Here is a 25,497-nt window from a genome sequence, read left to right on the forward strand (position 1 = left end):
ATATGCTGAGTTAAAGTAACTAATGGAGGGGTTTCAAAGTTCTAGAACTGACCATTTTGCAGGGAGCCCACATAAGAAGGACTCGATAGACATAAGCATTTCTAAATATTGGGGTTAGCATCTTAGGCCTGATATCTTGTAAACTCTTCTTATCTTCTTTGTTTTGCTTTAATTAAGAACACATTTCAGTATAGAATGTTCCATCAGAAATTCTCCCAAGGGCCACATTCCCCTGTACGAAATGCTGCAGTGGGCGGGGAGGCAAATGCATTTGGTTGTTGAGGTAAAATGGCAGAGAACATATCAACTCTTTGCTTTTAGGAGAGTTTTCCTTATTTCACTTAGAACTTCAGAAGCACATGCACATGCTCATGGTATGAGCCCTGGATTCTGTAGAATGACGAGGGTAAGGATGGAGTTAACACACACTCCCCTTTCCCCTATACTCTCAGAGTTTCTTGAGTACTGTAATGTTGTAGTTTGGGCTTAGCATTTAACTGAGATTTCTGGCATGAAGGGTTGGGATCTGTAGCATGAGGAGGGTGGGGAGACTTAAAATGTGCTCAGGGAGGAGAGCTGAAAAGGTTTGTGAGGTAAAAACAGCACACATTTCCACTTGAGGCCCAGCTGACAGAGAAGGGATGTACTGTCCTGGATGATTCCCTATAGTGAAATAATTGTAACCAGACCCACAGAGCAGTTACCATGGGCCTTCTGCCAGCACTGTGCATGAAAATAGCTTTGTTATGTCTACACACACACAGACAATACACTGTGTCCTCTAGCACTTTTCGAGTTCAAATTATGTGGAAGCCAATTTTCACTGGACTCAACTTTTTACCTAACTAGTGGTTAATGGCTTAAAATAATGCAGCTTCTAAAGGTGTCCTGTATTGCTGGAAAAGCCCTGGTGAGGAGGCTCCTTCACCTTGTATTGTCTTGAGATTTAGCCCGATGTGTTCTATCCCCTTCCTGAGATGAGGAAACAAAGAAGGGATGGGTAGTTGAGTCGCCCAGAGAAGTAACCAGGTGATTGTTAGCTGCTGCTTTGGCTTAGCTTTATTTTCAAAAACAGATGGTTCACTGAACGTATTTTGCTCGTATTGCTGTAATAATAAAGATTGCTTCTTAAGAAGAGTAGTTCTCGGTTCAGTTGCAATTCTCAGCATTTTTCCTTGCCAGGTGTCATATGTTACCTTAGAAATGTCTCATGTTATAAATACCTGATTTGTGATTTAACCTAAGCAGGATCACTTTAAGATTGAAAGTGGGAAAGACCTTTTGGTGTCCTCTGGGATTTGACTCATTTTATACTAATTATATCATTATCTGTGATATGCGCCCCTCTCCACCATCTTGACAAGAATTCCGTTTCAAAGGACACTATGCCTGAGAATTCTATAAACAATGCTACCACTTTGAGAAAATAATGCAGAAAGCTTCTCTTGGTTTAAGCCTGGGGGGTGGGGGGTGGGGGGGAGTGTGTGAGAAGGGATTTTGGAAGGAAACTTCTAATCTCATTTTTCTCATCTCTGAAAGGTATGTAAAGAGGATATGGGTGTTAGTAACATTGAGCTTAGATGGAATCATCCATCCATTCAGTAGACATGTATTAATGGTCTACTTGTTGTCAGTTCCTACACTAGACATTGTGAATTGAATGGTGGGTTGACAGACATGGAATTTTTGTCTTTTTTGGCGAGGCAGTCTACAGCAAACCAAATGATAAGTACTTAGAACAACATAAACAGAGTAGAATAATGGAGAGAGTAACTTGATGAAGGGAACCATTTTATCTAGAGTGATAATGGAGAGACCTTTTGGAGGAAGTGACATTTTAGCTGAGACCTGAAATATAAGAAGGCTCACTGGTAGAGAACTGGACTGAGCATTGCAAGGGAGAGGGAGGAGCAAGTTGGGAAGACCACATAGTTGGAACATGGTTGCTGGGTTTGAGAAATAGGAAGATATTCATGGCTAGTGTGAGCTGAGGGTTTAGAAAAGTCCAGATCACATAGGGCATCATAGTAAGTAAGCATGATAGAGGCCTGTGGAGTCTTCTAAGGAGGGAGACATGATTTGATTAAAATTTTTAAAGATCATTCCAGCTTCTCCTTGAAGAACACTTGGTGTAGGAGCAAAGCAGGTACCATTTTGGAAGCTAGTAACATAGTTCAGGAGAGATTAGGGTAGCCTGGTCAGGGTGATGATGATGGAGACAGAAAGAAGTGGATAGATCTGATGTTCATTTTGCAGGTACAGCAAACAGGGAGTGAATTAGAATAATGTGCTTTGGGGGGAAAGAAAAACTCAAGGCTGCGGTCTAGTTTCTTAGCAGAGCTCTTGGGTAGATTGTGTACCATTTATTGAAATAGATACCCTTTATTCTTTCCATGGGATTCTGAGAATTAAAAGAGGCATAAATACCCATGGGACTAGATCTCTGGGCCTCCGGGTCTTGCAACAAGACCCATAGCCAGTAGCCAGTTTCTCTTACAATTACTGACTATGCTTTGGTGCATCGGCTCCCCCAGCAATTTATTACTTAATTCTTAGAAAATGCTTTTCACTAAGATCATGGTTGCTATAAATGACTGAGACAATTTACATTTTTAAAATAGAGAAAATAAAGAATATGGATTTATTTACATTATAAATTGTTCATCTCCTATGTCCTTTAATTTAAATAGGGTGTTAATAGCAAATTGACTTTGATGCAGTTACCCCATAAGATTGCTTAGAAAATCTAATGGGTTAGTGGGTTCTTCAAGAAATATGTAAAATTTAGTATTTAAATTTAATCTCTTGAGGGTTTGTGGATTTTATTCATTGCCAGGAAATTTTTGTTCTTGATAGTGTCTATGGTAACACCCCAAACACTATCAAATATAATTTTTCTTGCTGAGAATAAGAGAAGCTGCCTTTTATCCCCCCCCAGGGTCCATTATATTTCACACCATAGTTTGCTAACTTAATCACTTTAATCTAAGCATATTTCAATACATTCTGCAAAGTGACTTACTGTATAGCTTCATCAAATATCACTGTCTTTGTGTTTGAACATTCTCAGATATATTCCTAAACTCTATATTGAAACCCGGTTAGAACTCAACCCTATTTTTATACCAGGTCTTCTTGAGTTTTGAATCAGTCTTGTATATGGTCACATTGTCCTAACCTATAATTTTTTTACTTGTAGGATGTTTTTGTGTCATTTGTTCAGATGAGGATAATTGTTCCTAGTGACACTATTATTATTTTGTGTTTAGCTGATCCCGGCATTCTTTTTACTCTGTTTTTGAAGAATCATAATACATTTTGCCATCAGTATGAGAGAAATGTAAAGAAGAGAAGTAGAAATGACAGACTGAAAAGCATGTCATTTCACTAGCATGCAAGATTTATTCATGCTGACCTCAACAAGTCAATGATGGCATTTGATTTGTCAAAAGCCCAAAGCAACAAATTCATAGTGAAGTAATCGGAGATACCTGGAATACAACCTGCACACAAAAAAAGACATTTTGTGTGTAGAAGATTGGCTTATTTCTTGCCATCCTGGGTTTTCGTTTCTCCATTTGTGATGATTCTGAACCTTACTGAGTAACCATACGTGTGACCAAGGTGAAGTCAAGTTTTATGTTCTTTGCATATCCCAGAAAAACAATATTCCTGTGAAGCCTGGTAGTGTCTTTCTAACCCATAAAGTCATAGTACATCTGACTGTGATATGCTGTATGGGAGACAAAAGTTTCTTCTTGCCTCAATTGAGTGTGGAAATAGTGCATCAGAGTGCAAAAAGGTAAAATCCAAAAATGATGACAAATAAAAACAGTAGACAGCTTTCACTGAATGCTTGCTCTGTGCCAAATACTGAGCTGAGTGCTTTTATTGGTTATCTCGCTTAGTCCTCAAAGCAGTGCTATAGGTAGGCACTAGCTCCCTATGTCAGATGTGGGAAGAGGCTTAGAAGTTCATCCAGGTGGTAAGCGGTAGATCTGGAAATGGAACTCCAGGTCATGTGACAGCAGAACACACTGTTACACCACATCACCTTTCTACTGTAAGAGCTATAACAAGACATGCTTAATTGCAAAGGCTGCCATGAAGTATAAGGGCCAGGAGTATGGAGAAGGGTGACAAAACTTTGAATAGGGATGATTTAGGAGGACTTTATAGAAAAAGAGGGATTCAAGCTATACTCTGAAGATTATTTTTTTTGGCTTTAGTATGTATAAGTCATACAGAATCTTGTTTAAAAATGTAGATTTTGAGGGCACCTGGCTGGCTTAGTCGGTAGAGCATGTGACTCTTGATCTCGGGATTGTGAGTTCAAGCCCCATGTTGGGTGTCGAGATTACTTAAAAATAAAATCTTTTTTAAAAAAGAAGATTTTGAAGCCCTCTCAATATAGTTTGTTTAGTCTACTTTATTTTTTTTATTTTATTATGTTATGTTACTCACCATACATTACATCATTAGTTTTTGATGTAGTGTCCCATGATTCATTGTTTGCGTATAACACCCAGTGCTCCATGCAGAACGTGCCCTCTTTAATACCCATCACTGGGCTAACCCATCCCCCCACCCCCCTCCCCTCTAGAACCCTCAGTTTGTTTCTCAGAGTCCATAGTCTCTCATGGTTTGTCTCCCCCTAAATTTCCCCCCCCTTCATTTTTCCCTTCCTGCTATCTTCTTCTTTTTTTTTTTTTTTTTTTTTAACATAGCCCTCAATATAGTTTGGGTGATTCGATTACAACTGGTCCATAGATCACAGGAAAGAAACCCCCCAGACTGTCAGCTGTCTTGAAAGTGAGTGTGTGCAGTAGCCCCAGCAGCACCAAGAACAATATTGGGCACACAGTAAGCAATCAGATATTCATATAATGAGAGAATGAATCAGTGGAGAGAAGGAAGTCTCCCTTTAGTTATTGAAAAGTATGAATAGGTATCTGTTAAGGTAGCTGTAGTTAGTAGGGTATAAATGGCAACAGATTTCATTTTAACTCTAAACGTTGACTGATTCATTCAAGAAATACTTATTGAGTCATGCTTGTTACCATCATCTCTTTGTTTTGAAACCCTTTTTTCCCCATCTCGGAAACTGCAAGACACTTACAGTCATTGTTGCGATCTTTAGCATCAGAATTCTGATGTAACTCCATGTGTGTCTGGCACCATGCTTAGAACTAGAATACCTCTATGAGCAAGACATGGATGTTCCATGCCTCAGCTGCCAGAATGGTAGAGCAGGGTCATCCCAAATGCATATGGTGCTTTGAACCTGGCTCCCAGAGAACATGCATTCCAGCGAAGGGAGGCATAAAAGTTAATTACATCTGATATTAAGTGCTATGAAAGAAAAAACAAAGGATGATACTGAGATAGAAAGTGCTGGTGGGCTAAGGGTAGGGAAGGGTGCATAACAGCAAATAAGGAAAGGATTGGGTAGGGCCACCAATGAAATGATAGCATTTTTGCTGAAAGTGGAGTCATAAAGGTGATTCAACTTATACTTGGTTTTTAGTGTTTACTGAGTTATCAATTGACTGCAGCATTAACTGAGTTTCACCCTTTTTTATCCAATGGTGCTTAAATCATGACCAAGCCTTAGGTAACAGGAGGACAAATGAAAAGGAGAAATAATCCATATTTTTTTTATTTCTACCAATATTTAGAAATATGCCCATACATGATTGAAAACTGAACATCCCTTCAAAGTTTAAAATTGTTCATCCAGAATCCAGTGAAAGCCTTAATTGTCTTTTTTTTTTCTTTTTTAGAGGGGGGTAGGGGCAGAGGGAGAGAATCTTAAGCAGGCTCCATGCCCAGTGCGGAGCTAAATGCAGGGCTCGATCTCACAACCCTGAGATCATGACCTGAGCCGAAATCGCGAGTTCGATGCTTAACTGACTGAACCACCCAGACACCCCTCGATTTTCTATTTTTGGTGGGCACGCTAGTTTATCTGAAAAACTTGATACACAACCATGGAATGTTGGGAGGAGGGAAGAGAATTGAGGGAAATTTAAGGCAGGCTCTCAGAGGAGTCTGCTTGTTATTTGGCTATTGGAAACCTTTATAACTGACTTGAAAGAATATAAGAGGGAGCTTCCTGGAGAGAGCATGATCTAGGAGTGATCATATTAGTCATGCTGTATTCTTATTCATTGCTCTGAATTTAGGTGCCATTGAAGTTGACATCTAATAGCCTCATTGCCATAGCAGATGTATTCAATTTTATAGTTTTCATTGTGCTAAAACTCTCCATTATAGGCAATACCATACCTGAAATATAAAATACTTATGATCAGTTTGTCTGAGAAATCATAACATTGGAAGGTTGCCCAGAGACCATCTGGTCTGTAGAGATGCTATTTAGCGAGAGTGTTCAAGGATCACCAGGCAAAGGAGAATAATATTGGTAATGGAATGTAAGTTATTTTAAAAAATAAAGGGGGTTTTTTAGTTTAAAAAAATTTGGCTTATTTGGAAATTATGCACTATTTTGGTATAAAGTTTTCTTAATTGTATGAAATGATGCTGTCCTTATTTGGCAAAATTAAGTGACAGTCTTCCACTGATTTCATTTGCACTAAAATATTGAACACTGAAAGATACCAGAAGAGCAAACCCATCACCACCAATATTGCTAGCAAGAGAACCATTTAAAAAAGTAGATCTAATCACTAAAATAATACATACCAATTGTAAAAAATATATATATATAAAGCACATAGAAATATAGAAACAAAAATCAGAATTCTCCCTATACAACCTTCAGCAACTGTTTTATGCTTGAATAATACAGTAACTGCTAATACTATGATATCCATTCCAAATATTCTTAATATATACAATGTATTTATTGCAAAAATATCTCCTACTTTATTGTCTTCAATCTGCTTGTCACCTTCCCTTCAGATCCTGTTGTTCATTTTGTCTTCCCTCCTCCATTAGTTTTTTACCACCCATTTTAACTACGTAATGCTTTGTCCAATGCAGTTAAGCAAGATTAGAATCAGGAAGGTTTTAGGTCGTTGTGGATGTCTCTACTTGTTGGAAATTGGGTGTTGAGAAATTCCTGAATTCTAGGAACAAATATTCAAAATGAGTTTCAGAAACATGGTTCAAAGTCACTCAAAAGGGATGTCATTCTGTGAATCCTCTACAAATTACGTACTAATCTTTCTTGTTAATATTTTTCTTATCAGTATATGCTCCATGTATTACCCCTGGCCATAGTTATTACAAATATTGTATCGATTTGTCATTTCCTTTCAAGTTGGCTTCAGATTGTTTTGACAGAGGAGACTTTTTTCTTTATTCTTTCATTATTATTAGTCAATTATCTGTGTCCTTTATAAATTCTTCAGTTAGTCATGAATCTTTTGGTACCTCCTGGAGAATGTTGTGTATGCTTATAAAAGCTGTGTATGCTTTCCCAAACACACATATAGCAGAAGATTTGCTGTACCCCAGGGTAATCTATGGGCCCCAAGTTAAGAGCTCAGGTTAGAAAGTCCTTTCCTGTCTCAAAGTCTCAATTACCAACTTCCATTTTCATCTAGGGTTTTCTCATTTCATTTTTCAGTGTTAATGTCTAACCAAGTAGAATTTATTTTGGCGTTCAGTATGAGGATCTAAGTTGAATTTTTATAGAGATCCATTTACTCGATGCCATTTCTTACATAATCCATCTCCAAAAACAATTTGTTTTGCATTCCAGTCATTGAATTTATCAAGGTCTCCCTTGAGTTTTCTATTATTCTGTCAGTTCTTTTGACATTACAATATCATTCCACTTTTTAAACATTTCCTTTAAGCATTTTTACCTGTTTATTTTTCCAGGAAAAATTTGGAACCCTTTTGCCATGTTCCCCAAAACAGTCTGAGTGACAGTTTATGACAACTGTATGAATCTTGGCTTCTTTATAACAGTTGGTTTTCCCATTCAAGAAAATCTGCCTCTGAATTATTCAGATCTCTCTTTTATTGGCCAAGTAACATTTCAGGCTTGTCCTTAGTTCCATACTTTTTGCTTTAGATTTATTTTTTGGAATAGCAAATATTTGTATGCTTTGCTGTTACCATTATGCCCTTAAGTAGCTCATGTATAACAGAGATACAATTTTTTTGTATGTTTTTCTTTTCTCTAGCCCATTTAATTGACATTATGTTGTAACTGATTACCTTGTTTTTTGGCTGTGTGGGGTGGGGTATATATATGGCTTCTGACTATAGTAATACTTATCTCTGTTCATCTGAGGTTTTTCCATGTTTATCTTTATTGTACAAAGTGGTCATTATGACTTCAGGTTTTGGAGTACGCTGACTTCAGTTCCGATCCTTCCTCCACCCCATTACTACCTGGGTAGGCTTCAACAAGTGAAAATTGGGTTTCTTGACCTTGTTAAATTTCAGTTTCTTCATCTGAAATTGGGGTAATAACCCAGAATCACCAGATTGTTGCCAGGATGAAATAAATTTGGCATTTGGAAAGTATTACAAATAGGGAAGCTGACATAATCATGATTAGTGTTTCTATTAGCTAACCATTTAAAATATTAAGTATCAAGAATGACAGTAAACTTTCACGCCTATGTCCTGATTTTCTCTGGATTTTTTTTAACCTTTGTTTCACTTTTTGTTGATGTTTGCTTTTCTTCATGTGGCTATGCAGCATTTTTGATTTTACAAAAGTTTTGTTAAAAATGGAATTTGGGTCTTTTCTCAGTATCTGTTGAGATTTTTAGTATCTAGTTTCTCATACTAGAATCATTTATGGGATTCATTAGAATAATAGATTTTTAAATATTATTTCTGCTTATAATTCAAATGAAATTTGTTTATTATGCTTTTGGTTTAGTATTAGAATATTTTATATATGCCTTTTTGTTTATTTTCCTGAGTGACATTTATAGTTTCTTTAACTGAATAATATGTGTGTGTGTGTGTGTGTGTGTTTATATTGTTAGAGCAGCTAGCTAAAATTAATTGTATACTTATGGAATATAAAGAGAATCTTGTAAAGTGTTCTTTATTTTTTTCCCAATTTATTCCTAAAGTATATGGTAGCATAGGCTGAAGAGTCAAGCTTCCTAACCCAGATTGATTTGACCTGTCTATCCTCTGCCTCTATCTCTGCCAGGCTTTTTGTTTTTGTTTCTGTTTTTGTTTTACATATCAAGTGATGTTAAATTCACAAAACAAATTGTGAAATTTTGCATCTATTCTCTTCTCTGGAGACAATTGTGATCACTGTCCTTGTAAGTTTGAATGAAACCATCTGTCCCTAAAGCCTTTCTGAGAAGTAATTCTTTGATAAATTTTTCAGTTTTAATTATTTTTATCTATATTCTCCAGAACCATGTCCATTTCATAAGATTTTCAAATTTGTTAATTAATGATTACATATGGTTATATAGCTAACTGTGATATAATGGCATACTTTGTTATAGCATAATATAATTATTTTAATATGTATCTAATATTAATATAAGATATATATTATATATTATTTTCTTTGTTAGATGTTTTGTTGCTGTGCTTTTTTTCAAAAGGCCAGTTCTTGGATTTGTTCATGAGTAATGCTGTTTTTCCTTTGTCCTTTTTTTTATTGTGTTAATATCTTTCCTGTTTTCCTTAGGATCACTCTCCATGCTTTTATTAATCTTATTGGTTGAATCATGGTTCATTTATGTTTCCTTTTACATTAGTATGATTTTTTTTAAAACTGCATATTTCCCTCTGAACACACTTTTGGCTGACTGTCATTACTTTCTAAGGATGTTTGGGCTTCCTCTTTGGTAGAATGACAATTGAGAATAATACTTTGCAGTGTTTAACAAACTTTGTCTCTATTGAGATTTGTTATTGACCTTTTTTTCCACTGTATTGTGGTCAGATGATGAAGCTAGATAATCAGCCACACTAGTGGTGTGTGAGGTATTGTTTTTCCTTAGGGCAATTGAGATTTCCTTTTGGCTCAGTGTATCGGCAACTTTTTCAAAGCTCTTTAGTTGATCCATGAATTCTTAAGAAAAAGAAATTACTCTTTGTAGGAGATATGTTTTAATATTATTAAATTATATCTACTATGTAAACAAATCCTTTGTACTCTTTCCCCTGAAATAAATGGATTAAATTACCTGAGTAGTAGGCTGGGTCCCTCAGTTACTTCTTTTTTCTTATAGTCTTTGATCCATAAATTTTGGTGGAAGCATCTCATCCTGTTAGATATTTTTTATAGACACTACCTTATCTTTCAGCTAAATTATACTTCCTTTTCTTTTCAGTGTTTTTATATCTAAAATGTTATGTCGTTTGCAACTAATTTTGCCATCCATACATTCATGTGTGTGTGTTGTGGAAAAATCTCTGCCCTTTCTTTTTTAGTTTCTACATTTTATTTTCTTAGGTTAAAGAAATGATTTTAAAATAATGTTAATAATTTTTAGATATCATTTTTAAATAAAGGTGATATTTAAAAATAAATATATCTTGTAATAAGGGAGTTATCCCCTTTGACTCCTCGCTATATGAACTTGGCTTACATTTACTTTGCTATCCCCACCTGTACTTATTTCTGCATCTCATTATCTGGATTTATGCAACAGGCTGTTTTAATTAATTTATTTCTTACCATTATCTTTACTTTCTTTTCTGAAGAATTGTGTTAAAAGACTTATTAAGTCTTCCCTCTGTGTTTGATTTATTTTTGAGCCATTAGAAGGTCTTTCGTAACAACAACACATTCTAGGGTTTTTAATTTTGACTTATGTATTCATCAGCTGAAATAGATCTTAAAGTTATCTGTTTGCTTTATTTTGGTTTTCAGAGCATGTGTTTGTAGAGAGGTAGGTCAGTTGATTTCATCATTCCTACCAATATGTGTCTTCTGCATTTACTCATAAAGGACAGGAGCATAGTAGAAAATTCTTGGGCTTGTTTCCTTTCAGTTGTTTTAACTGTCCTTTTTCATTGTCTCCTGAAATGAGCTTTGCAGAGAGTCCTAAGACAGAAATTCTGTTTTGTTTTCATTCCTAAATAGCTTTTAAGGTACTTTTCATTTGTGTTTGAAATTACCTCTGTACACATACACATACATAAACACGTACATATCAGGATGAATGTAGGGGATGCAATTCTTAGTATTTCCTGAAACCTACTGAGTCCCTTGAGCCTCTCTTGGGCATTTTTCATCAAGTAGGATTTTGATGACTAACAAAGCCTACCATGGGCTTCAGAGCTTGAGCCCTGGAGTCTGAGAGACCTGGATGCAAAGCCCTGTTCTTGTTCTTACTATCACATGACTTTAGGAAAGATAGATCTCCTTTCTAAGCCTCAGTTTCCACATCTGTAAGAAGGGAATAATAACGTTGTCGACCTCCTGGTGGTTTTGCATGCATTACTGCAAAGCTCCAGTAGAACAGCTGATAAGTAGTAAAGACTCAGTGCATGGTGGTCCTCAGAGGCAAACAAAGCTGGTCTCCTGAAGTGAGTTTCTGTTTTCTGGCCTCCAGATCTGTCGTCTTGTCTTTCCTTGTCATCGCTTCATTATTTTCCTTAAAAAAAAAAATTGTGGGACGTTCTTATATTTGTAGTCCACATCATTACCTCAATTTTCCACACTCTCAGTTCCATTGGACCCATATTCATATCAGTGGACTCCCTCTCATGCAAACTTCGCTTTTCTCTATGCTCCTTCTAGTCTTTCTTTCTCTCAGCTTCTATTTTGGCATCTACACTCGCCTTCTTTATTGATGTATTCCCTTTGTGTTCACTGTCTTTTCCAGGGGCTCCATACTATTTTTCTTCTCTTTTCCTTTCTCTTTTCTTCATTCTCTTGTCCCTGTACTTCCTTCTTATGTTTCTTTTACTTTTTTTTTCCTTCCCTTCATTCTTCCTCTGTTCCTACTTTTTCCTTTTTTTTTTTTTTTTTTTTTTTTTAATTACTCTGAATGAAAAACTCTGGCTTCAGGAAGGGTGTGATGCTCACCCTGCTCTGCTTACCATCCAAGCACAGACCTATTCAAACTTGCCCTTGAAGGATGGGATGATAGACAAAACCCCGTGGTCAGTTCTCAGGTCCTGGCAGAGATCCATCCAAAGTGAGGAATGCCAGATGAGGAGAGGATCATTTCTTAAGCAGAAGTTTATCAGCCAGTCCCTGCAAGCAGCTCTCACCTGGCTCTTCCCCTCGTGGCCCCCCCTCCAGTAAAAGTCAGCGGTGGTGGAGTGGATCAGAGCCAGGCTCCGGAATCAGGCTGCGTATGGTGCGTTTCAGCCCTTGCTAATCATGTGACCCTGAGCAGGATCCTGACACTTCCTCTGCTTTGATGTCCTTATTTGAGTGATAAAAGTAATAGTATCTCTCAGGATTGCCAGGAGAAATAAATGAAATAACAAATATAGTACTTTTCAAGTGTACCTGGCACACACTGAGCACTCAATAAATGCCATCTAATACTCGGTACTTTTGGAGATACATCCGTTAGGAGTTACATTCGGTACCAAGAAAGTATAGTGGGTACAGCAGGAAATCCACAAGATGTTGGTTCAGAAAGTCAAGGCTACCAAGGCTGGGTCTGTGTTATTCTCTCGGTATTTATTTTTTTTAGGATTTTTTAAAAAATTTATTTGAGAGAGAGAGAGCTGCGCATGAGTGGGGGAAGGGGCAGAGGGGGAGGGAGAAACAGACTCCCCACTGAGCAGGGAGCCCAACGTGGGGCTTGCAGTCCCAGGGCCCCAAGATCATGACCAGCACCGAAGGCAGACGCTTAACCCACTGAGCCACCCAGGCACCTTTCCTTTCTCTTGGTCTTTTCTTAATGGCTGCTGCAGCTCCAGCCATCACATCCACATCCGTTTTTTTTAAGATTGTATTTATTTATCTGAGAGAGAGAGCACATGAGAGGGGGGAGGGTCAGAGGGAGAAGCAGACTCCTCTGAACAGGGAGCCCGATGCGGGACTCGATCCCGGGACTCTGGGATCATGACCCGAGCAGAAGGCAGTCGCCTAACTGACTGAGCCACCCAGCCCCTCACATCCACATTCAGGTAGAAGGAGGAAGGAAAGAGTGGAGGAAAATTGGGGAATGCCTATAGCAGGAAAGCAAAGGCTTTCTCAGAAATGTCCAGTAGACTCCCACTTACGTTTTATTACTCAGAACTCTATCTCATGTGCACCCCCTCCCTACTGGGGAGTCTGGGGGACATGATTTTGGCATCTTACATGTAGAGTAAGGGAGGCATTAAAAAAGAAAGTTGGAATTTACCCCCTAATTCCTGCCATGATTTCTAGGACGATAGGGACAGGAGAGAGAGAGTTAATGCTTGGGCTGCCTTGAAAATTTAAAAAGGAGTACGTGTTTAGTAGAGAATCATGTGTGTACTTTTTTAGGCCATGAGTATCTTGGGTCTTTAATACAGGAGATAGATGGGGAAACAAGGCTTAACTTTTTGGGGGTCTTTTGTCATTCCCCCCCACTTTAGGTGACAAGCCAGCTTTGTTTTCTTAATGTAAAGTATGGAAACGTTAAACATTATTTTTCTTACTCCAGTCACATCAGCCATAAGGTTACTTGAAATACCTCCAAAATTTCTGTTATAGATTTCTGTTAATCTTAGTTGATCTTTCCCTCAGTGTGTGTGTGCAGTGCATTAAGACTTTTTAAAAATATTTTTTGTTACCGTTGATATCTAATAATTAGAAAGACTGCTAGGAGTTGACATGATAAACCAGGAGTTTCTAAAATAGAATAACATTTACTTAAAATTCTAGAATCCAAAATGCAGACTCATTTTCACTGAAGTTTAAAATGCAGGTGAGCATTGAAAATCCCTATTTTAAAATATACTTCTTTGATAAGCAGGTAGAAAAGCATCACTCTAATTCTTTGTATTCAGCAGGGAAAAAATGAGAGAAAATGCTGTAATTTAGAATAATAGTAATAACAGAGATGCAGCCAAGTATTTTTGTTGCCTGTCCAAGGGTTCAACGTCTGGCTTTTGAGGCGAGAACTCTGCAAATCCCTGAACTCTGGTAGAAAAGTTTCAAAAACATTGCAGTCTGGCAGTTCAGTTAAGCAAATAAGTATGTGCAGTCTTTCATCCTAACATTTGGTACCATACGGCACTCCGATGCCCACCCAAAGAACATTCCACCATCCTCTACATCCCCTCAGTGGCCAGCTGTCAAGAGGGAAGATGTTCCCACAATAGAGAGAGGGGATTTGTTACAATCACAGTGGGTCCAGGTACTTGTTTCCCTAACCAGTCAGCTTGCTGCCCACACCATGGGCTTGTTAAAACCAGATCCTTTTGACAGATCTTAGTGGCATTATTATTTCACTAAGCACAAATAGACTGATGTATCGAAAATGCTGTTTTGCTCGTTTGTTACAAGAACTAAAAAACATACCATCAAAATTTAGGAATAGAAGAAAACAGGTTAATTAAATCGAGATTCATCAAATGCTAGGATAAACTCAAAGTGGTCCTTCTGAATCGTTTTGGGATGAGAGGTTGTGCGTCTCAGTCCATCATGATGACTGTTGTCTTTGGGAGTCTGTCATGTGCCAGGCAGTCTGTATCCATTACCGTGAGTCCTTGCAACCACCCTGCAGAGTGTGTATTACTGTCTCTACACTCAGCTGAGAAAACTGAGTCCCCGAGTTTTCTCCGGGGTCAGTAAATTACCTAGCATTTCAGAAGCATTGGGTAGCAAGTCATGATTTACCCCAAGTCTTCCTGACTCTAAAGCATCATACTCATGTGACTATGAGCTATGCTTATTATTATTTTTGAGAACAAATTTAAATGAGAAATAAAAATAACGTGGAAAGCAATGTCTTACTGCAGGATTATGTCAATTCACTTAGAACTGCATATTCATTCATGCTGAGTGCTGGACAACCCGCAAAATGAGCAGAAAAGGGAAAGTGAGGGCTGTCCTCCAGTTTCCTTCCCAGACTTGGGTTTCTCACAGCTTGACTGGGATGAGCTTGGTGGGGAAGCTCTCATTCTGTCACATTTTGTCTACTTCAAGAGATTTCAAAGCTCAGGGATGAAAATGAGGATCAGACATGGATTCGAGGTTGCAGGGTACATGAAGAGAAAGAGACTTGTAGAATGGCCAGAATTTACAGCCTTGGGGTAATACCATTGGGGGGAATTAAGTGTATAGGGAGAAGTAGTATGAAGTTCCACTAGTATGAATTGATTTCGGTGCATGTGATCTCAAGTTAGTGTACTTTTGTGTGACCATTCATCAAATTGTATTCCCCAAGAGTTTATGTAGCAAAGCATTTCAGGGAAATGATTATTGAGCTTACCAACAAAATACCATTTTTTTTGTAAAGCTGCAGAAAATTTAATTGATGTGTTTTTGGTGTAATGACAAATCCTGCAGATAAGCCAAGATGTATAAAGGAAAGAAGACAATTCAATTTCAGTGGCAGAGTTTTTCTTTTGGGTTAGGACTTTCTTCCCTAAAGTGTGTTCAGAGACCCAATTAATGTACCTTTGGTTTATACTCACCTCAGGTAGTCAGTGAATGGTGTATACAAGAGAGTATAATAAAAATTTGGTTTGGGTAGTCCTCAACCAGTCTCCTCTTTCCTTTTGTCTTTTCTACTTCGGTTCAGGTATGGATGGATCATAAGTAGGTGTCCCGGTGATACCAGGACAAGTCACATTTCCACATCAGGAGGTGTGTTTTCTGTTAGTACACCCAGTTTTAGGCCTGGAGCTTTTGAATTAATGTAGAGTACACGGTCCAACGCGACGCAACAGAACAAAAACACACTCCCGTTAGCAAGATCTACTCCTCTTTGCAGTGGGACTGACCGTCTGATGATCTGCTTCATTACCTGACAAAAGAAGATTGGTTTCCTTTGTTGGATGGTTGGTATTTTATTCTAGAATCATCATTGGCATGCACTGGGTACAGTCAGAATCATGTTTTTACCAACCTCCGCGGGCTTCAAACACTTTCTGTCTCCTCTTTCTTACTCTAGCTCACAATGAATCTCTCCCCATAATTGCCAGTTTATTTAGCATCTGTACAATGACATTAATTTTCTGGCTACTTGTTCCCATTTCTACTTTACACAGTCTTAAGTAACATAAAACGAGACTGGTTTTTGTCTCGGGTTTTTTTGTTGAATATTTAGTCAGTTGGATGATGGCTGATGGGTTGTGCAGTTTCCCCATGGGCCTGGTTCATGAAATTGCTCATCATTGCATTAGATAGAATCGCTCTTGTATGTAAAGAAGATTGCCCGGTTCAGGAAACAGTTTTCGTTATCTGGATCTGCTATTGCTGCTCCTGTTGATAAATTCTCTTTCCTTACCAAGATGTGTATGTGTTGTCCCTTCTATCGGTTGCCTTTTAACTGCCTATGATGATAGATCCATCTGGGGGCTTGAGGGGAAGGGAAGATTACTTCTTGTTTCTTTTTAGTAAATGCAGATGAGTCAGTCACTAAGGCTTCAAAATTGGTCCTTGTTTTTAAAGGACCTCCAAGTACAGATTGATTTCAAACGGTTCACACGTGTGCAGGATTAGCTGCGAAAACTCATGGGGAGAAAATTTGTTTTGTTTTGTTTTGTTTCATTTAAGTGCTAGCAGTTGAACTTAGGAGCCCAACAAGAAGTACTAGACAAAATGTCTTTCTTGGGATACGTCCTCCTCCTTCTAAATCTACTCTTGGGGCCATGAAATACTTTGAGCGGCTCAGAACAAAAATAGAACACCAGGTAGCGGTCGTGTCATTAATTATCCTGTTTTTGCTGCTGGAAACTAGAATTGTTTGAGATGGGGTTCAGATGAGCTCCCCTGACTGGAGAAAAGCAAGGTGGCAAGTTCATAATCATAATGTTAAATAATATAATGTTATGACCTACAGTAGAAGCATATGATACTATGTTATAAAAATAATCTGATATGTCCTAGTTGGTATCTTTCCATTTACCTTTGATAGAGTGTGTAAGCCTTTGGAACCTAAAACCCAAATTAAGACTTGAGAGTCTCCTGAATTCAGTGGCAAACAAAAATCCGCCAACTGAGTTGAGAGACACAGAGCAGGTACGAAAATGGTGTGACCACGAGGACATGCCACACTTGGCCTCCTGATCCAGTTGTCAAAGAGCCACCTGATGCACCACTGCGTGTATGTCCGTTCCACTTTTTGGGGTCCATCCGGAAATGGCGTTAAATAGTAAGTGATAGCATAGGATCTGCAGCCTGCCAGGTGCAGCTGGTTTGAATTGTAGCTCTACCGCTAACTACCTGTGTGTACTCGAGTTACCGTGTATAACTCGGAGTCTCCATTTTGCCATCTGTGAAATGGGAATAAAACTATTACCTATGTTCATATGATGTTTAAGATTACACAGTGATAATGATGTACAACATGCACTACCTGGCACTGGCCAAGTGCTCATTTAATGTTGGTTATTAACTTGAAGCCCCTAAACGATGCAAACCTTCCTAACAGGAAAAGATTGCACCTCTAGAACTCCCCCAGAAAATCATGTATGTTTTATTGCCTTGAAAGGTCATAGCTTGCTAGCCACACTTTGCAGGCGTTTATAAATGTTGCCCTTTTAGTGTATATTGTGGTTTAAAGGTAGTTGTCAATAATTCCAGAGAGAAACCTAAGGGGTATGTGGCCTAAATCCTTGTGGCTTTTAATCGGCTCAGTGGTCCCCAGGCTCAGAATTGAGAGAACCTGCTCCTTTCCTCCAGGTCGGTTATACTCATGGCATTTTGGTTATTGTTTGCCCCCAAAGCTCTTGGTGCTCCGTCTTCTGTTCTTGGAGCTGAGAGGGATCTTGGTGTTCAGAAGCCAGGGGAGTATGGCTCCAGGGTAATCGGCAGAAGGGGGTCCGTTCTAGGGGGTCCTACTTTACCACCGTGGCCTGGAAAGTTCCCAGCACAGGGCATACAGCCGTCTCTTTGCTTTCACTGTGTGTTTCACTGTGGTATACCAGAAGTTTCATAGTCTGACTGCTTCATTTCTGCAACATCCCCGAGAGCATCAGTACAAATAGGTCATAAAATGTGAATCAGACTTCCCCCTAAGTACAGGTCCTCTCAGGATACTAGCGAATTAACCTACGGCTATTTCCTGAGCCAATAATCAGTTACCCTCCCACGGGTAGAAACACCACGGATGCAAAAATCCCTTGGTTTCCTGTATTAACTTATTATTATTTTCCTGTATTAACTTTATTTTGGCGAAATTCAGGAAATTTTGAAATTAAATGATTTCTGAACTTGTGCGTTATCAAATGTCAGAGTAAAATCACCTGCATGCCGCATTCTTTCCATGCACAGTTTCAATTTCCGGAAGCTAATTTCTTCCTTCTAATTACAAGTACTCCAAGAAGAGCTAGTTTTTACAACCCAGCATGAGAGCAAGTAACTCCCGTTTTTTCAGGCTGATTTGAATGCGGAGGCTTCCTGAATCGGTCTGAATACAACTGCTTAAGGCTCGAGATAAATGGTCCCTGTTCTGTCACCATCATCATCATTGTTATATTATCAGTGCTAAGGGTCACTAGGGAAATGGTCTCCTGATGGTCAGACCCTGTGCTTGATGTTTCCAAAGGAATCTTGCCCTGGTGATAAGTAACATAGAAACTTGTTTCATTTCTTTTTCTTTTCCTTTTTTTTTTTTTTTTTTTTTGGTTTTCTATAAAGAATAATATTTAAAATGTGGACATTTTAGCTGTGTGTTAAATGTTATTTTAAACTCACTAGGTTGATTTAGACATATTTATCAAATCCAGGTGTACTTTTACGTATCTTGCTGTTTGCTCATGAGAAAACAAACAAAACAAAACAAAAGCACGCGTGTCTGTTTGAGAGGATTCTGCTGTACCATAAATAAGTGGCTGGAGAGTCTTGCAAGACTGGGCTTTTCTGTTGTTGCTCTTTGCCCCTCACCCAAATAACTACCCTGGGAAAGAGGAGATGAGCATTACATCTCAGGCAGATCAGGAAAAACATCTTATGGTGACCGTAGTGTTCAGAATTATCCCTTGACTCTTTTCCTAATTTTTCTGACCATGGTGCGAGCACTCTACTGAATTATTATGTGGATTCAGTTTCAATCAGCAAAGGGCCAAATCATGCTATTTGTTTTAGAAGCGAAACTTACGCACCTCCTGGGCCCCATCCCACAACCTCCCTCCCTCTCCAGAATTTCGTGCGTTATTAGGTTCTAAACTTGGTTCCTAACAAGTGTTGTATAAAACAAAACAGAAATCTGTTTCCCTTGTTCTTATATTTTTAAAATTCGTGAGTTTGGGTTTCAATTTCCTTAGTATAAGTTACATTGTGAATGCAACCTTACAGAACAGTCTACATCCAGTCTTGCTCCCTCTTTGGAAATGGCAGTACTGTCTCTCTTATTTTTAATCTAAGGGCATAGCGAAGCGAAGTGGTATCAGAACTCTATAGTACTTTTCTCTCCCCATCTCCTTCATGTTCAAGCCACCACATGGGAGCCGTGGCTCAAAACTTAGCAGAATGTTGTACTGTCTACCACTTCTTGATGGCTTATTTCGCACCAGGAACTGGGTTAAGTACATGGCGTCACTTTCATTCAATCAGTACAATGAAGTAAAGTAGATATTAGCATCCACATGCTAAATGGGGAAGCTGAAACCTTGAGAAGTCAATTTCACATAAGTAGGAAACTGGGGAAACACAATATAAAATAAAGTAGTGTGCTGTTCCATCATTGAAAATCAACTATAATTAAGATACCAGGTTTTCCCTCTGCCTGGGAGATGCCCACGTCCATCTGCGCACGTATGGGGGGCCATAGGGATTACCATGTGCTCCTGTCATACCTCAAGGAAGGTAGCAAATTATCATGCCCCTCCCTTCAATATTCTGACCCAGGCTTGGCAAATATCCTTCTAAAATTAAGGTGGAGGACGAGAAACAGAATTAGCTACCGAGGCTGCGTGATAACTGCCATATTTCCTAGTTAAGTAAAAGACTGTAACACCTGACATTCGAGACTAAAATGAAGAGGTATCTTGATGAGAATTTCATGCGTGCATTGAGTCAAATGCCTTCCAGTGTATACGTACTCTTTGAAAGAGAACAGAAGTCTGTGCACCTGTACCTGGATTTGCTTTCTATATGTTTTTGAGTGGTATTGTGGTTCTCCAATGAAGGGGACTTCTGCTCAATGTCTTTGTGCTCTTCAATGCTAACAATCACAAGAAGTAGGTATCCAATAATTTAATATAATAACTACTTATTGCAGATTAAGGGTACTCCCATAGCTGTGTCTTGGAGCCCAGCTTTGAGCTCTGTACCGAATTCTCTTTCTTTGAGAGCATTGACACCTGGGGACTCGGTTCAGTTGAGGTTTTTTCTATATCCCATACATACACGCAGAATACTAATAAGTTCTTTGTTAAATTACAAATCAACTACCTGGTGATACAGCTGGACAAGGAGTATTCCAGAAGACTTTGGTTTTGACTTTAGGTGATAGTAATTTTCAGATGTTGATGCAAGCTTTTACACAAAGGACGACCAGGCCAGAATTGGGAGCCATTTTGTTGAGGAAACTGGAAATCCTCACCCTTTTAAAAAACTGAGTGACAGCCGACTAATCCCACATGATTTCCGAAATTCAAGGTTACATTTTCTGCCTCCCTCAGACTAACGTCACTTCTCCATGTTGAGAAAGAACCAGAGCGGCATTTGGCTTCTGTTCACCCCTAAACCCAAATCACTGACCCTTTGTTTTTAGTACTTTGCCATTTTGCTTTTGCTTTTTTAATTTGCTTGTGACTCTCTGCTTCCCCAGTCTTTTTTTTTTTTTTGGTACAATGATTCTTACCTTGTCTTTCCCCAGTCCGTTTCTGACCTGGAGAGACGTGCAGCATGTTATTGTCAGGACTTCCCGTGCGGGACATTTGAACGCTAATGACTGGAAAACCAATGCTGCTGGTTTTAAGGGTGAGAACTTCTTTCATATTCTGTCACAGGCAAAATATTTTTATTTTTCCCCCATTTTAAATGGAGAGCCGGAAGTAGAATCCCTCCAAAGACACTTGAAATTGTGTGCTGACACACGGAGAGCTGGCTCTTTGAGTAACTGAAACGCAGATTGATTTTTTTTTTTTTAAATTCAAACAGCACATAAAAGGCAGATTTCTTTGGCTTCCCACATCATAGGTCAATTTCTTAAAAGACAACCAACTTCCAAGTATAGTCGACCTATGGGGCTTCTCATTAGTTTGTGATTGCTGTCATTGGTTATCTGAGTGGTGTTTGTCACAATGTGTGTAGAACGTCCTCATCTTCTATAGTGATTACTTCCATTTCAGTAATGACTGGTATATTTTGTTCACTGTTAGTTCCTAGGCCATGCTTGCTTTGTTTTTGTTTTTGTTTTTGTTTTTGTTTTTTATTAAAATTCCACAAACCGCTAACTCTAAGACATTACTTTATATGAATGAAAAGTGCTTCTGAAGCTTTAAAACATACAGTCTTTATACAATTATGCACATCATATCATAAGTGCTGACTGTTTTTCCCATGGCTGAGGATTCTAGTTCCCTCAAAGTGTCTTACTAATGGTGGGCAGTTTGTTTATCATCATCCATAACATATGTTATAATAAAAAGAAAGTACTTATATAAGGCAGATGTCCTAAAGTTTCACATGACTTAAATTTTAATCCACTAATATTGTTACAGCAAAGATTACTCTTGGTCATATCTGCAGACTTAAATTTACTCCCAAATAATGTTGGTATCATTATATATCCCTATGGATGAAAACAAGTATCCCGTACCACAGGGGATAGCGACTTAATAACTGAGGTTCTGGTCCCCAGATCTTTGGTAACATATCGAATCATTCTGGGCAAGTCATTTAAGTATTTTGGGCCCTAACTTCCCCATCTTAAACATTTTAGAAGCTGAATAATACTATCTACGTATGATTTCTTAAATATGATTTTAATATATCTTTAGTGAACTATACCCAGTGTATGCAAATATCCATCCTGGAAATGTAAAATGTAATTTTTTAAATTACTTGCAATTATAGTCTCATGCTTAGCCAAAGATACCAGATAACCAGTGTCATATAAAGTATTTCTTTGGTTAGCATCTTCACTGAAGACTTCACTCCATGTTTAGAAAAAGAAGAATATCCCTCTGCTTTTGAGTATTCTGAGACCCCTCTCCTTACTCTTAGACTATATAATGCGGCAGTGTTCAATGAGCTTTTAATCTAAAGAGTTGTAAATTCTTTTTGGGATCGCATTGTCTGAAGCCCAAATCAAGACACTGGATCCCAAAATTGCAGTTGTTACGCGTGGCATCAAAAATATGTGAAATTTCAGTTGTTGGAGAAAACACAGGATGTACTTTGCCATAGGTATGTTTCATTTTGATTTAGCCTCCGCACCCTCTCAGCTCTTATTGTCTAAATCCATGAGGCTGGGAGGTGGGTCTGGGGAGGGGGAAGAAGGGACCAAAACATAACCTTGGCTGGTTCAGTGTGCTGCAGTGAACTTTTTAGCAGAAGGTTCACAGACTAAGTACATTGACCTCCATGAAGCTGAGGAATCAACTTTAACCCAAATAAAAGTCTTAGTTTTACTTATTCCTTTTTGGCAAGTTAAAAAGAGCAAATGGTTCTAATAAAAAACGCAACTCTTTTGAAAACCTCTGTTGGTTTTGGAGAGGGGGGAAACAGAGGATTTAGACTAACTCCCCAGATCCCAACCTGAGTCTGAAGGGGGCTATGCAGTGCTCTGGCAAGGAGGAAAGAGCATTTTACTCTTGCACGTGGCAATATTTAGTATAATATTTCACTCTTCTCTTAGCTTGCTGCCAAGAGTAACAATTAAAGTTCGCTTTTTCATAGATGAATTACCCTGAACAGTCTGGACTCCCAGTGGAATTGTTTTGTAATTTTGTTGATGGCAAGCCCCATATTTCATCTAAACATGATCATAATAAGAATAATTTTTTAAAGAGCTATATTCTTCCCTACCCTAAGCGTTACCATCCCCTCCCTGGTGTCCCACAAATAAAAGTGATTAAGGCAGAGGCTCTCAGGAGAAGCCACGTGCTTTGGGAAAGGAGAGGATGCAGGTCACTGGGGTAGAGCAAAGATGGGTGACTTTTTATGAAATAAGAACTGAACAAACAAACAAAAATAGCTAATGCTTGGAAGGGCTTCATGCAACGAGAGCTCAGCGAGAGCTCGTATTTTAAATTAGGTCAGCCAGCTTTTGCAGGCCTCGCTTGGCAGGAACACAGGGCCACACACTTCTCCTTAGACGGGAGAAGCCAGAAGTTGCCTGCCTGCGAACGGGAGCCCATGATCCTGGTCGTGGCTGCTCTCTGTCCTAATGCAGAGTGAGGTGTGTGCCTGAAAGGAATCCCAACGCATCTGGGTTCCCCGGGGCTTGCCTTTGTGCCCTTAATGTTGAGCAATTTAAGTTGTTTGAAGAGTGTTTAAAAAAACAAACAAACAAACAAGAAAACCTGAGAAGAGTTTCACAGATTGCTGGGTAGGTGCACTTCCGCACTGGCGATGTCAATATCAACATGAGCATTTCCTTCTCTCATCAGGTAAAGCAGAAGCAGCTGAAAGTAGCAACCAATTCAGTATGGGGGTCTTGTCATCGATACGCTTGATAGTCATCACTGATAATTTCAGAGAAGCCAACACCCTGAAGAACAGTTTCTCACCAGACCCTGCCAAGTCCTGACATTTCTGCATGCACTGTCCTTACATTTCTTCAGACAGAACCATATGTACTGCAGCTCAGGCAGAGAGTAGAACCAGATGATCTAGCAGCTAGACCGGTGGGGGCCTCTCCGCAAGGAGGACTCCATGCATTCTAATCCACATGTGTTACGGACCTGGAAAATGCAAGCGAGTCCCTCCAGCAGCAGCTGCTGACTTCCTGTTGATGGCACAGGCAGGCTCTCATTCAGGCGAGGAGGTTAGCCTTGAAAAACCAAGGAATGTGGCTCTCTGCTGACTCGTGTGTTTTCTCCAAGGAAGGGATTACCCTGGAGTTGCATGCTGATGAGCTGGGTGCACAGAGTTTCCTCCTCTTTTTCTGTGCTCTCATTATAGTAACATGGCTATAAACGATCGGATAGTTAGATTAGTTCACGGTGAAGGGAGCCCCAAAGCTGGAAGCTACTTATCAATATTTTTATGCTAATGATACCTCAATATTTAACAATTTTAATTGAACTAAGATTATTCTCTCTGCTTCGTAAATAATAATAATAATAATAATCTCTTCTGGTATAGTTAAAAGGTCTTTTGCAGAAGATCTGTTTTTCAGAGTAAACATAGTCCAATGAGTACATACGTATGGAAACTGACTAAACAATATTTGGATGGTTCATTGTGTATTGAATAATTTTGGCTAAATTTCATACACATTTTGACTTTAAACTTTCTCCAGAGATAAGTTTCTTTAAAAATAAATGGAATAAATATCATGCATTTATCAAAGAATCTCCTTGAGGTTATTCATGAGGATAGGAAAGTATTTGTATGAGGCCAGATGAACAGATGTGATATTTGCCACTAGAAAACTGAAATCCGAATTCCCGTATTTTGCTACCGATCAGCATTTGCAATGCCGGCAGATGACTTTGGCATTAAATCATTTATTTGGGTTTTTTCCCAGTGTTATTTCCTTCTCCTTTGATGCCTTCCCTTCCCTCTTATGAATAGTCTTCTCTAGTTGTTTTTTTTTTCTTTTCTATGCTTTTTAATACCCCGTCCATGCTCCTTGAAATGCACAAATCGGCTGTAGAACAAGCAAGGGCTTTTTGCCATTTGAGTGGTTTTCTTCACAGAACTTAATTTATGCAGTCTCTTCATTTATTTATTTACAAATACTTGCTGAGCACCTTCAGCACACCAGCCCAACCCATGAAGTGCACCCAGAAAGGGGAAGCGAAAGGAAATGTCAGGGTGGCCCCATGGCATTTGCCTACTCTGATCTGGCCACGGTATGATTTATGTACAGAAACAGAAACTTACACTGCACTTTTCTTCCCTCCCGCCAAGCCCAAACGATCTGCCAGGTCATGTTTATAAAATGTGTCAATGCAAATTTCCCTGGTCATGGCAAATGCAGCCTAACCTCAGCAGGAAAAGGCATCTGATGTAGTGACTATCTTTTGGGGCGTGTTACGGATATTTTGACCAGCTCTGTTTGTGCATAGAGGATACATGGACCAACCCCACCATGCTGAGGACTTTCATTCCACATTCTTCTAGAATCCATGGCTCCTATCATTTCAGGAAGCACTTAGCTCTTTGTGATGATCCCCTCTGTTCTGCTTTAATCTGTGGAACCTGCAAATCCACCGCCCCCATCCCCCTCCCAGTTGTCTGGGCTGTGCCCTGCAGGCTGATCCTACCCCCCCCCCCCGCCTCCCTCCACCCCACCACCCCCCAGT

General features: G+C 39.0%; 1 protein-coding gene across 4 annotated transcripts in view; it reads left to right on the forward strand.

Moving 5' to 3' along the window:
* The window catches only part of PCSK5 (proprotein convertase subtilisin/kexin type 5), a 456,302-nt gene that overhangs the window by 202,655 nt on the left and 228,150 nt on the right, over positions 1 to 25,497 (forward strand). For all 4 annotated transcript variants that reach the window (XR_013443967.1, XM_078062229.1, XM_036103195.2 and 1 more), the window contains exon 10: positions 20,895 to 20,998. Coding sequence is in view for 3 of the 4 variants with exons in the window: in XM_078062229.1 (XP_077918355.1) it covers positions 20,895 to 20,998 (104 nt within the window). In the remaining variant the exon portion in view is untranslated. The remainder of the gene's footprint in view (positions 1 to 20,894; positions 20,999 to 25,497) is intronic.

This window comes from Halichoerus grypus, chromosome 14, assembly GCF_964656455.1.
Source record: "Halichoerus grypus chromosome 14, mHalGry1.hap1.1, whole genome shotgun sequence".
Classification (NCBI taxonomy): Eukaryota; Metazoa; Chordata; class Mammalia; order Carnivora; family Phocidae; genus Halichoerus; species Halichoerus grypus.